The sequence below is a fragment of the Triticum aestivum genome, chromosome 6B, assembly GCF_018294505.1.
Source record: "Triticum aestivum cultivar Chinese Spring chromosome 6B, IWGSC CS RefSeq v2.1, whole genome shotgun sequence".
Classification (NCBI taxonomy): domain Eukaryota; kingdom Viridiplantae; phylum Streptophyta; class Magnoliopsida; order Poales; family Poaceae; genus Triticum; species Triticum aestivum.
This window is the reverse complement of record NC_057810.1, coordinates 35,784,844-35,797,128: the sequence shown is the minus strand read 5'-3', so window position 1 is coordinate 35,797,128 and position 12,285 is coordinate 35,784,844. Positions and strand designations below refer to the sequence as shown.

At 44.9% G+C, this 12,285-nt stretch overlaps 1 protein-coding gene across 16 annotated transcripts; it reads left to right on the top strand.

Moving 5' to 3' along the window:
• Window positions 1-2,394: 2,394 nt before the first annotated feature.
• On the top strand, window positions 2,395-10,155 carry LOC123135586 (uncharacterized). 16 transcript variants are annotated; one of them, XR_006466075.1, is made up of 15 exons: window positions 2,407-2,764; window positions 2,900-3,287; window positions 3,565-3,612; window positions 3,828-3,969; window positions 4,864-5,276; window positions 5,364-5,437; window positions 5,509-5,635; window positions 5,717-5,798; window positions 5,882-5,993; window positions 6,091-6,327; window positions 7,093-7,339; window positions 7,580-7,629; window positions 7,713-7,812; window positions 7,897-8,602; window positions 9,630-10,142. XR_006466075.1 is itself a non-coding variant. In XM_044554719.1 (8 exons), exons 4-8 carry the CDS (start codon window positions 5,010-5,012, stop codon window positions 5,937-5,939), a joined length of 612 nt encoding a protein of 203 aa, XP_044410654.1. In that variant the 5' UTR covers window positions 2,395-2,764; window positions 2,900-3,199; window positions 3,565-3,612; window positions 4,864-5,009; the 3' UTR covers window position 5,940. The 16 variants fall into 16 exon arrangements, 4 of the variants coding, with proteins under 4 accessions (XP_044410654.1, XP_044410653.1, XP_044410652.1 ...); XR_006466081.1 differs by lacking the exon at window positions 7,580-7,629 and having other exon boundaries at window positions 2,403-2,764; window positions 4,664-5,276; window positions 7,630-7,812; window positions 9,630-10,155; XR_006466083.1 differs by lacking the exon at window positions 7,580-7,629 and having other exon boundaries at window positions 2,405-2,764; window positions 3,100-3,199; window positions 7,630-7,812; window positions 9,630-10,148.
• The last annotated feature ends 2,130 nt before the right edge of the window (window positions 10,156-12,285 follow it).

Genomic DNA, 12,285 nt, shown 5'->3' with positions numbered 1-12,285 from the left:
AGATATCGGCTCCGAGCAGGCCGGGTGCAAACCGGGCCGTAGTTAGGCCCAACAATATGATGGGCATTTAACAGGCCGAAATTAATATAGGGCCGAAATGTTAAACGGGTCCTTAAGAGGCCAAAACTAATGTCAGGCCGAATTACTAAGTGGGCCTCTAGCAAGTGGGCCCAAAAGCATAGTGTCCAGTTGACGGGCCGAATCTGATATGGGCCATAATTAAGCTCATAGCCTCTTAAAGGGTCGTACCTGATCTGGGCCGTAATTTGGCCCAGAACGTGGTAGGCTTTTAACGGGCCGGATCTCATATGAGCCACTATTAGGCCCGGAACGTGGCAGACCATTAATGGACCGGATCAAATATGGGCCGGCATTTGGCCCAAAACATGGCAGTCAGTTAATGGGCCGGCCTACTAGGGCCCTCAAATTCTTGTGGGCCTACAGCTGGGCCGGCCCGTTAATGTCGGCGAAATCTTGTGGGCCTTTAGCCGGGCCGGCCCATTATGATCCGCAAGAATCTTGTGGGCCTTTACCTGGGCCGGCCCATTATGGCCCGCGAAATTTTGTGGGCCGTTAGCTGGGCCAGCCCATTATGGCCCGCAAAATCTCATGGGCCTTTAGCTGGGCCGGCCCATTATGGTCCACAAAATCTTGTGGGCCTTTAGTTGGGCCGGCCCATTTAAACTTGATGGGCCGGTCCACGTGTCAACATATCATAGGCGCATCTCGCCCATTGGATGAGTGACACCTGTGCCAGCGCGGACCTGACACGTGTCTCCTCCAGCCAATGATGATTTTACATGTGGAAAATCCCCATTGGTCGGGGCTATTAACGGGTTATCGTATCCAAAATCTGACCCGATAGCTTAACGGCGTTCCGTTACGGTGGATGCCACGTGTCGGTCACCCTTTACGAAAGCACTTCTGTGATGCGCGAGTTATCGTCATGGAAGTGGACACTTCCGTGATGATAATTTTGGTAATGTCATGAAACACTTCTACGACATCACAGGTATGACTATCTTGATTCTGTCATAAATTTGTCATGGATGTACATGCATGACAAAAAACACGACCTACTGTGACAAACACGTATCATCACGGAAGTATATTTTTTTTGTAGTGATAGGTGGTCTTAAGGTATCACCACTCTCGTAATCATCAACCAAAATGTTTAATTCTCAACATAATTTAATACTCGCCCATGACTCAAATTGCATAGATAATGACAACTTAAACCTATTTCCTACTATGGACACCCTTATTTTCCTGGTAGCATACTTGGGCATTGAATCTGACATTCCACTCTCGAATTAAAACAAGGTGCTCCAGGCGCATTGAGGCAGCAAAAGCAATGATTGGCATGCGCTCCACCTTTGGTCACACAATCCCTTGCCACACACCATTCCAAGGTAAGTTTGTTGTCATCTAATGATGAGTCCACCGTAGCCGTGTTGCGATGTCCGTCTTCGTATGTGCTCTCGGGCTCGGGACGACCTATTACATATGACATATTATATGGTTATCCGTGCACAATAGGCAAGTATCTTATCTTATGTAGATAGAAGGAACAATACTTTTGAAATATAGTGGGCTGGCTGCAAGGATATAAACAATATGATAGAGAAGATGTGCTTACATTGTCCAACCATGACTAGGCACCCGATGAACAAAACAGCAACTGTATACACCATGCTGCCCCCCTTCATGGCGTTGACGAGATTGCGACACAGTTAGAGATTTGAGGCAATGGCCATGACCCCCTCTTGTCTCAGTATATATAGAGGGTGCTGTACAAAATAAGTATCAGGTACATAGATACGCGCTGTCAATGTGATTGATTGATGAGAGGATGTGTGCATATCGGCAGAATCCTTGTATATACAAGCTAGGACCACATACCTGTGATACGGTTTGCAGATCACAGAGTTATCTAAACTCCTAATGTCTCAGTTAGTAGGTCGCGTTCCGGGTTTTATTTTCGTCCCACCTCACCCGGTTATATTTGGTACCTATTTTGGTACCTCCTCCCCCCTTTTCCGACCTAATGCTGACCCGCCACGAACCGAAAAAACCACGTACCAAATCCTCTGCCAGCCCCCGCGCTCTTCAGGTCGCGCCCGAGACAAGCGACGAAAAAAAAACCTACGATGATTAACCAGCGAAAAAAAAACCCTACGACGATTAACCAGCGAAAAAAAATCGTCTCGGAATGAGGCCTCCAGGTGCCCTCGAGCTCGCACTCGCATCAGATCCCTTCCAGGCCACCACGCCACACCACCAGATCCCATCGCCGCCGCCTCGCACTCGCATCCCATCGCCGCCGCCTCGCACTCGCATCCCATCGCCGCCGCCCGTGCGTTCTCGATCGGAGAGGACGCTCCCTTCGCCGCCGCTGAGATCCGAGAAGAGTTGCCCTTCGCCGGCGCCAAGATCCTGTGCCCCTCTAAAGACCCCTCTCTCTCGCGACACCGCCTCCCTTACAAGGACGCCACGCCATGGGTCTCCATCGGTGCCACGACTGCCGCGGCCTCCCCACCTGCCGACGCTCTAGATCCGGCCGTAGTTGATTCCCTGTACATCATCTCAAGGAGGAGGGGCGTGAGGCGGTTGCCGCCGCCGGTGGCTGCACTTGTAGGTCTCCGCCGCTTGCTCCAACCAGATCCAGCCAGACCGTCCTGTGGTGGTCCACGTGCATCTGGACGGACGCAACGGCTTTGCCTCCCCTGTCCCATGTCTTCGTCCACCACACCATCCCATTGCGGTAATGAATCTCTAGCCATGCCCTTTTCCTTGAGATGAACTACAAAATTTCTGTTCTGTTATATCTTGGTGAATGTCTCGTCAATTGCCATATAAATACATGTGTGCTTCTCCTGTCGTGCATTTGATGGGTAAGCTGCTGCTACCCGGGCTCACATGACCCCGTGGAGGAAGGAGCTGCGCAAGGAATCACTGCCAAAAGACTCGAGATGAGTTTGGAGTGTCCTGGATTCCAGGCCATGTTCCGCAAGGACGAAGCAACGCGAGCTAGCCGAGGGTTCAGATTGACGTTCGCTTTGATTCTCGTTGATTCATTGTTTTGACCGACCCAAGCAGCGCCGGCGCTCACGGAGGAGAACCTGATGTTCCTAGAGGCCTGGCGCGCGGTCGATCACACTTACTACGACAAGTCCTCCAACGGGTGGAGCTGGTTCAGGTACCACAAGCACCCTCCATGAAAAGCAGGTTCCAGCTGTGCAAAGTCTGCCTGCTACTGCTATCCATACTGCGCCATAGCAAAATAGGTTTGTCTAATGCCTCAACGGCTCACACTTCTGCCAGTCGCCCATTTATTTAGTGTTGGTCTGGGGAATTTTTTGAGTTGTTGTGTGTACCTTCATGTTTTTTCTTGTGAAATATCTTCATGATTTTTAGATTACATAAATTTTTGAAAGCTGGATTTTTGTATGTCTTAGTTTCTACATTTGTGAAACTGAAAGCTATTATCATCGGACAGAAAAAATAAACTTCTTCTGTTGCTATTGTGTATTTGACCTGACATTGTTTGTTTTCCAATTTCAGCTTTGGATCAGGACTAACCTCTAGCCAGGAAAGAACCTGAATCCCAAGGTGAGAGGCACCTGTCCGTTAATATTAGAGATGTGAACAAGTACTTTTCTCTATTCTTCCTACTCACAAGTAGTTTCATTCAATGTGCTTACGTGAGATGTGAACCCACAAATTCAGTGAGCTGGGAACTCAAAATTCCAATAAGGTGCGAGATGCAGCAAATTATACTCATCGTATGCCTTGTTATTATTGTTGTTGTGTCGTTTTATTCCCAGTCGACGGCCGCTGCGGTGCCCACGTCCGCGTCATTAGTGCTGCTAAGGGGCGCTTCACCCTGTTCGGCATTATCTTCTATTCTTCCTACGGCTGCAAGAACCCTCACCTTGGCTATGGCAGATGCGACAGATAAAGCAGGAGGTCATCTTCTCTCCTTTCTCTTCTACCATTAGAGAATTTTAGCCAAGCCTGCTGAGTTAACACAAAGCTATTATATGCGTTCAATGGAATGTCTGCAATGCCAACAAACAATATTCTGAGTAAAAATGAACAAGAAACATGCATTGGATGGCTCAATTGTTTGTTGAACTAGGTTCGGTTTAGCTTGCTCTCACCAATACAAATTTTCCCACAGCTCATGTGTTCAAAGATGGTGATTTCAAGAATCTGTCAAGTTCAACAAATCATGCATCTGTTAATAGAAACTTAAAGAACAACGTACATGTAATTTGTTTGCTTAATCACTTTATTGTTCGTTACTCTCGATCACCATCCGAGAAGGCGATACTCAAATTTGTGGCTGGGTGCATCTGCGGAAGTACTTGCTGATCTTACCATGTCAGGTTGTCCTTTGCCCCTCTTAGATGTTGTAATGTGTTCTTCACATGTGACAACACTAAGTGAACCATTTTGGGCTTCATTTGCATTCTAGCATGGTGGTCTCTCCTATAGCTAGCTATAAATGTTGGCAGTTTCTTCCCTTTTTCTTTGGTGTTGTGGTGCTAATAGTTAGCATAGCTGTAGTTGGTGCCCTGTTATTATTTGTTAAGTTAGGATGCTTACGTTGTTTCGTTGTGTATGTAAGCTGACAAGTAGTACATCTCCATTTTTTCAGTTTCAGAAAAAAAATGCACTGGATTGTGCTGGCTGGGGTGGTCTGGCTGGATTTGGAAAGAAAGAAACATATATATTGGAGATGCATGCGTTTAGATTTTTTTTTTGCCATGAGTTCAATAGTCTCTGTTAAATCACAGTAATTTTGTTGCTCTGGTGAGCAGGTTTTCTTATACATATATTTATTTTGAAAATTCATAGATGGATGAAATGCTGCTGAGACGTTACAAGATATTCCAGCAGAGGCATCCTTACCGTCCGCATTACAAGGATATGAGAACATTGGGGTCCTGAAGGCAGTGACCTGTTTACCATACACATATTTACTTCCTTTCTAGGGTGGAACAATGGAAGGCACAATTCCAAATTTCCAAGTACAACTCTTCAAGAACAGGATCTCTGAAGGAACAACAATTTACAAGCTTGGCGCTTACCAGGTTCAATATGCTAGGGAAAGATACAAAACTGTAGATCGTCCATGGAGAGTAGTGTTTGCCCAAAAAACTACCGTGGAACCAATTGTGCCTCAGCCACCAAACTTTCCCAAGTATGGATATACCACCTACAATGTACACAGTACCAAAGCTGCATTAAACAAATTGTTTTGTTGTCAGGTCAGCAACTCTTAAGAATTGTTTTTATTGTATAATTTTCCACTTCTTACAACTTACAATTTACTGAACTTGTGAATGTTGGATTAGTTACCAGCATCGCAAGAATATTTGCGCCGAGCGGCGGATCGATTGACCAGATATGAGAAAATCACATCACAAATGTGCGCCAACTTTTATCATTTTTCATTCTGTGTTCTTATCTCTCCACTGAAACAATGATACATCTTTCCAGAATGCCCGCCGTTGTGATGTTTTGGGGAAAATTAGCAGATGCCCTTGATGCAGACAAGCTACAACGGTGGTCTGCTCAAGAACCCATTATAGTTCTATTTGTTGGCATGCCAGTACATGAATTTAATGTAAGTACGTATCGTCATCTTATATCCATCCTGCACAATTTAGATAAGAAATTAAAATTACCCGTTAAATTTTTTGTACAGGAAACTTGACCTTCAAGTCCTGTCTGGCAACTCGATGGTACATAAATCCAACTATTTCTGAAGCGGCAGCTATTCTAGGAAGGTACACACAGCACAAATGATCCATTTGTGCAACTAATTTTCAATAATCCAGCATCTGTGTTGACAAATTTCACAATATCTCAGATCTACTGCAAGATCCCATCAAATTGAGATAAGCACCGGCTCACAGGGTCATCGCTAGGCAACAAATACAACAAACACATAATTATCAGCCGTTGGCCCTGGTGGAATCATGGTATGTTGTCATTGCTATCAAAGCTACACTAATATCTTTCTCCGAGTAACAATATTTGGTTTCTTTCTAAAATAGATTGACCTGATGTAACTTGCAGGACCAGTACTATAAACTGGAAATAAAGAGAACTGAAGTGTCCCCTTCCATGGCGTTGGGGGGCCTTTCTCTGCCAGGCGCGGTGGCTCCTTGGTAGGATGATGCAGCTAGCTCGGCGGAGGCTAGGAGGCTCGTCGGCCGACATTTCGTTGATGCATGGGTGCCATATTGCGATGGAACGGCAGTATAATATACAAAACTTTGACGAGGCTCACCTGCTTCAAAATTTCACAATAAGGTTTGCCTTTTTTATCTTTGCATTTATTCTGTTAAGTCTTCAGATTGTTTGTGTTGGCCGACGAAAAAAGATTTAGGGTCCTAGATTTCTACTTTATATCACTCTGAAAGCTCACTAACCAATCCATGCATTTGGACTTCAGTAGATATAATGGACTATATTCACTCACGTTGGCCACAACCTATTTGAAGAAATTTCTCTTTTGATTTATTGGTGTGAAGTTGTTGTTTCATAGATATATCTAAGCAAGGAAAGTTTGTTTTTGAGATATATGCATGTTCTGGCCTTCTATTCTCGTCCTTTTCATGTTCGAGATCAGCGTACTCATTAGATTAAATTTTAGTATTGCATCGTTAAGCACTTTCTGGAATAACATGCAATAGGTGTATGTTCTATAACCTCTACGCTTTAGCTAGAAATGGCAACTTGATTGAACTCGATCGGTTGTAAACTTACCTAAATTAGTACGTACATAAACAAACTGCACTTCCATCTCCCTGTAGTCATAAAGAAGTATACTGTAAAATTCATAGATGATCAATACTATTTCATTTGCATAAACAAACCCAAGGCATGTACAAATTTTGGATCACGATCTACTATTTACCATGCATCAGTTAACTCAAGGCATCGACCAAAATCTAGCATTCTTTGTTGCGTGCAGCATGGAGAAGACAGAGATTGTCTGATATATTCGATAGCGCAATATAATTTTCTCTTGCATATTTATAATCTGCCATTTGAATGATGTTTTTTGTGTTGTAGTCCAATCAAGACAACTTGCAACTTTGGCGTTGTCACATTGGAGTCCGTGCTCAGCAGCAATGGGAGACTGTCGTTGATGCCCGACCCATGATGCCGACGAAGGAACGGGAGTCGATGAGGAGTAGACGCCATGGGTTTGTGAACTGGCCAAGCCACCGTTGTCCGTTTGGTAATGTGACTTGCCCTGATTTTGACGTCGTCTACCAACATCCGACGAAGGGAACCCGTCCCGGTTTCCATCTTGATGGTAAGTTCTCTAATCTTCTATCTCATGGGATGTGATGTGGTTGCCTTCATTTTGGCTTTTGACAAAGGGTTGAAATTAGCTTATGTGCTTCCGACGATTGAAATTCCAGTTATATTATCAACCTTCAGCGAGCAGTGACAACGAACTCCATCCCCCCACCACACCACACCCATGTTTCATTTGATGTGCTTTAAGCCATGTTTCAGCTTGTCTCGACCCAGCATGTATTTTTTGTTTCAGTTGTTGAGCTCTGCACTACCAAACTGAGAAAGACCCATAACTTTTTACAGGTCAGCCATGTTTACTAAAATATATAATTTCTAAAACATTTCCAGCAATATGTGAGTTGTTTGCTTGCTCAACCTTACGCTAGGATCGTTTCTACATACTACAAATAGAGGGAAGTTGGCTTGTGCCTTACTAGAGACAGATGAACCAATAAAATGATTGGAAAGGCTCTTTCCAAGCATAAGGTAAGCTGAATCTTGTACAACTTACTTCTTAACGTATTTTGGTCAGTATGTTGTTTATTTTATGAAATTGATACTCCATTGTAGAGGAGCTTTTGAAGGGACTAAAGAACCGGAACCTCCCCTCCTCCCTCCCGCGACGCTCCCGCAAGCGTCCGGGGGGCAACCCTAGCACCACCGCCGGTCCCCCCTCCTCCTCTCCCTCCCCCCTCGCGGTCGCTGGCGGTGGCGGGGCCTTCTCGTCTCCGCGCGTGGGGGTTTCTGTGAGGGCCGGACGCCTCTGGCCGGATGCGGCGCTTGGCGCTGGCCGTGGCAGCTCGGCAGCGCGCCGACGTGGGCTGTCAGCGGCGCATGCCAGCGATGCGATGGGCAGTGCGGTGGTGGTGCAGGCTGGAGGCTGGTGGTGGCGGTGGCGCGCCCAGATCCGCCTCTGGCGCCGCGAGTTGCGGGCGACCTGGGTCACGGTCGGCCTTCCCTACCATGGCTCGTGGGCCGGGGGGGGGGGGGGCAGCGGGTGGATGCGTGTGCCGTTGCCCGTCCGGGCCCTTGCGGCAGGTCGACGTCGCACGGCGTTGGAGACTCCTCTGGTGGCCATCCATGGATGCGGCGACGGGCTCTGCTTCCTCATTAGATTAAATTTTGGTATTACATTTTTTAGCACTTCATGTGAATGTTCTATAGTCTCTATTTTGCAGGCGGGTCTACTCTCCCTCTTGAGGCGAGTGTGGATGTAATGGATATTGATTGTGGTTGTTCGGACAAAAATATTGCGTGGAAACATTATATACTGATGGTGAGACTTCTAATTCCTTTATGTTTTGTCCGTTTAATCAAGAACAATGTTTAGAGCTTACATGGCTGTCTAAGTTTAGTTCTGTAAGAGAAATATTGATGTCATGCAATGATCAGTATGGAGTAGGGTAGTTTTTTTTACAAAGTTGTTCCTCAGTTCTCATTGAGCAAAGATTGAACGCGTGTGATTTGATCTACTACCAAGTCAATCTCGGTCCACATTGTCGGAGTTTTCTTATTAAGTTTTTTTTGTTGCTATTAGTATTTTCATTTATGCAGAGGGGCCGGGTATAATGCTTAAACCTTTTAAGTAATAAAGCTCCCTTCATCGAAAATAATAGTATTTTCATTTAAACTGGAAGTTTATGTGAAGAAGGAGCTGTGTTGAAATGTATGAGTTTGTTTTCCTATTTTTTTTGGAAGAATGAGACTACCATTAACAGTATCAAGTTTGTAGCTGCTCATCGTCTCATCCATAAAAGAAGGTTGTAGCTGCTCACGTAATATTCACACATCGTCGGTGGCATGTCAGTGGCAGGCGGAAGGAAGCTTCTGTTTGACAAATCTCATTTTTCTAGCAACTACTCCCTCTGTAAACTAATATAAGAGCGTTTAGATCTCTATTTTAGTATTCTAAACGCTCTTATATTAGTTTACGGAGGGAGTACAAGAAATCAGTGAAGCAGTAGGAAGTAGGAACACAGTCCAGAAGATTATCTGATGACATGATATGCTACCAGGTGCCTTTTAGTGCGTAACAAGTGTAACTTCTTCTCCAACAAAAATAATAATGAGAGGCAAAAAAAAAGAAGCATCTTGAGTACCATCTGCAGATACATATTTTGTTCCATTAGAAAATACAACTATATTTTATTACATTTAGGTCATGTTATATCGTGCATGTGTGTTACAGGTGTTTCTCTCTACTTTGTGCTCCAGATTTGTTTTCCCTGCAATATGGCAGATTAATGTATATTCTTCTGAAGTCATAGTACATTGTTTAATCTGGGGTTTACTCCGGTGTCAAGGGTACTATATTGCTAGATTGTGGTGTTTTCAAGGGAGAGCGAGGCAACTGCAATCATGAAACTGAAGAAGTCGAAACCCGGGGCGAAGTTGGCCAACATGAAAGCTGACAAACCTAAATGCCGGTGATAGGTTGTTCGCCGCTGTCACGCCGTCTTTGAACTTGGTGGAGACGCAGAAGCAGTGGCGGAGCTAGGATCAAGCCACGACCCGGGCAAGCCCCAGGCCAATCACTTGGTACAGTGCTAAACAGTGTAAAATCCACTACAGTAAATGAAGGAGCCAAGCCACAGGACCTAGGCCGCCGCCCGGGCAGCCTGGGGCTTGTCTCCGCCACTGCGCAGAAGGAGAACGGTGGCGCCGTGAAGACCTTGACGACTGCTGCCATGACCACAACCATGATGATTGTGTTGGTAATAAAGATACCAATTATATACAAATCCCCCAGCTTCGAAAACATTAGATTATCCAACTTATTATTCAAATTCTTGATTCAAGATAAATGGAAATTTCCTATATACAATGAGCTTATTATTTATTTTTTAGAAAAGGAGGATGACCTCCGGCCTCTGCATCTGGGAGATGTATACGGCCACTTTATTGATTATTCTCGAGGACCTTACAAAGTATTACAACAATATGTCTGAATCCACCATCTTGGCATCTGCCGCTACTCCAATCCATACAATGAGCTTATTATTGAAGGTTGCATCGATTATGCTATTATTACTGAAATAAGAGGCTTATGAAATTTTCAATCTTTATGTACCTTGTAATACTGACTGTCAATCTTTGTGTACCTTGTAATAGTGACACGTGGATGCGTGAAGTTGAGTGATACTCCCTCTCTAAAGAAATATAAGTGTTTAGATTACTATGATCTAAACACTCTTATATTTCTTTACAGTGAGAATACTAATACTATTTATAAATGAATGATATATATCCAATTATAAGTTCTCGGGTGGCGAGCAATTTGGCTGCTTAAGAAGATAGGAAGATTGCCGAGAAGGAAAAAAAGTGGAAGAGAATTTATATTTGTCGTTGCATGATGAAAACTGGATGTAACCGCTTAACCCGTATTTCTAAATTAGAAGAATAATTTGATCAATGTGTCCATATTTTTATTATTCCGTGGCAACACATGGGTATTCTGCTTTTACCCGTAGCAACGCACGGGCATTGTACTAGTGGTAGTAAGATATGCGACTGGATTGAGAATATTAGCTACTGTACCAATATATACACGCATCAAGGGTGAGATATTTCCTGTTTTGTGCGCATGTGCATTATGGGAGATAGTGCTCCTGGTTTGGAATGCGCGTAATTCGCAGGTTTTATGTATTTACTGGTCAATTAGTCTGCTAGATTTGTTACCACGTGGTATGTGTGGTTAGCAACTAAAAATAACCATGGCGAGATATGATATGGTCCAACTCAAAGAACAACATCCACAGGATTTGTTACCATACATGCACGATACCGATGCACCAGGGTGAGATATTCCCATGCGTGCAATCTGCAAGGTTAGTTTAGGTCCCGATCGACGAGCTTAGTAATTACCATTATCATATTATTTGAGCTAACAATTGCCAGGGACCCCGCAAAAAAATAGTTCGCCAGGAATATTTCATCCGCGGCACGCGTCATGAGTCATCAGATCTTCCACGCGAATCTCTGTGCTGAGTGTGCTGCCACATCATCTGTGTCAATTGTTCGCTCTCAGACGGCAACCACACGACCGGTGTGGGGGTGGTGGGCTAATTGTCTTAGCAGGGTATTTTTGTCACTTGGCTCGCCATGTCTCATTTCCCCACTCTGCCTCGTCCTCTCCTCCCGCGCGTCGGAGTTCCTCTCCAGCGATTCGCTCACTGTTGCTTGCCAGCAGCCGCATTCGACATTCCTATGGTCCCATCGTGTGAAGTTTTGAGGTATGTTACCATCGACCAAGTGTTTTTTTTTTCTCTGCACTCGCCTCTGCACGCTGGGGGTTCAAGCGAGCAGTGATTGCCAAGGGGGCTGGTAGTCGCCTCGAGTCGATTCATTCTACAGGGAGCTGGTGACGGAAAAGGAATGGGACGAGTCACTGGTTAGGTGGCATCGGTTGGGTGGCGCGGCCACTGGCGCAACGATAGCTCGTAACTGGTGGTGGGCGTTGGCTGGCGTGTTTTTGTGGCACGACTATGACCCTGGAAGGTGTGTGAAGTTGTATGTCAGGTTAGTCTTTCAGGATCTAGTCGGTTTAGGTTTTTGATGGACCAGTCTGGATTCCGTTGGCTTTCGTGATCTTCGTTGTCTTTGGAGTTTACAGACCATTATCAACGGGGGTTTTCCGTGGTGGCGATTTACTTCGCGGATCACAGTCGCAGTCGTCTCCTGGTCTACACTGATGACTTTCCCACCGCTACTTCTACAAGCTCCTAGAATTGAAAAAAATTCTCCGGTGAGTTGGAGGCCTAGAGGCGTCATCGAGCTATGCTCACTGTGCGCCACCGTTGGATGCAGGAGGCCGAAGACTTCGGCACCCCCAAGATTTAAATGTATTTTTAATATTCTATAAGGGTTTGTTTGTAAGGATCTATGATAATTAATATACAGCCTTAGGCCTCGCAATAAGCACAAACAATATCTTTGATTCTAAATAAATAACCAGCAATT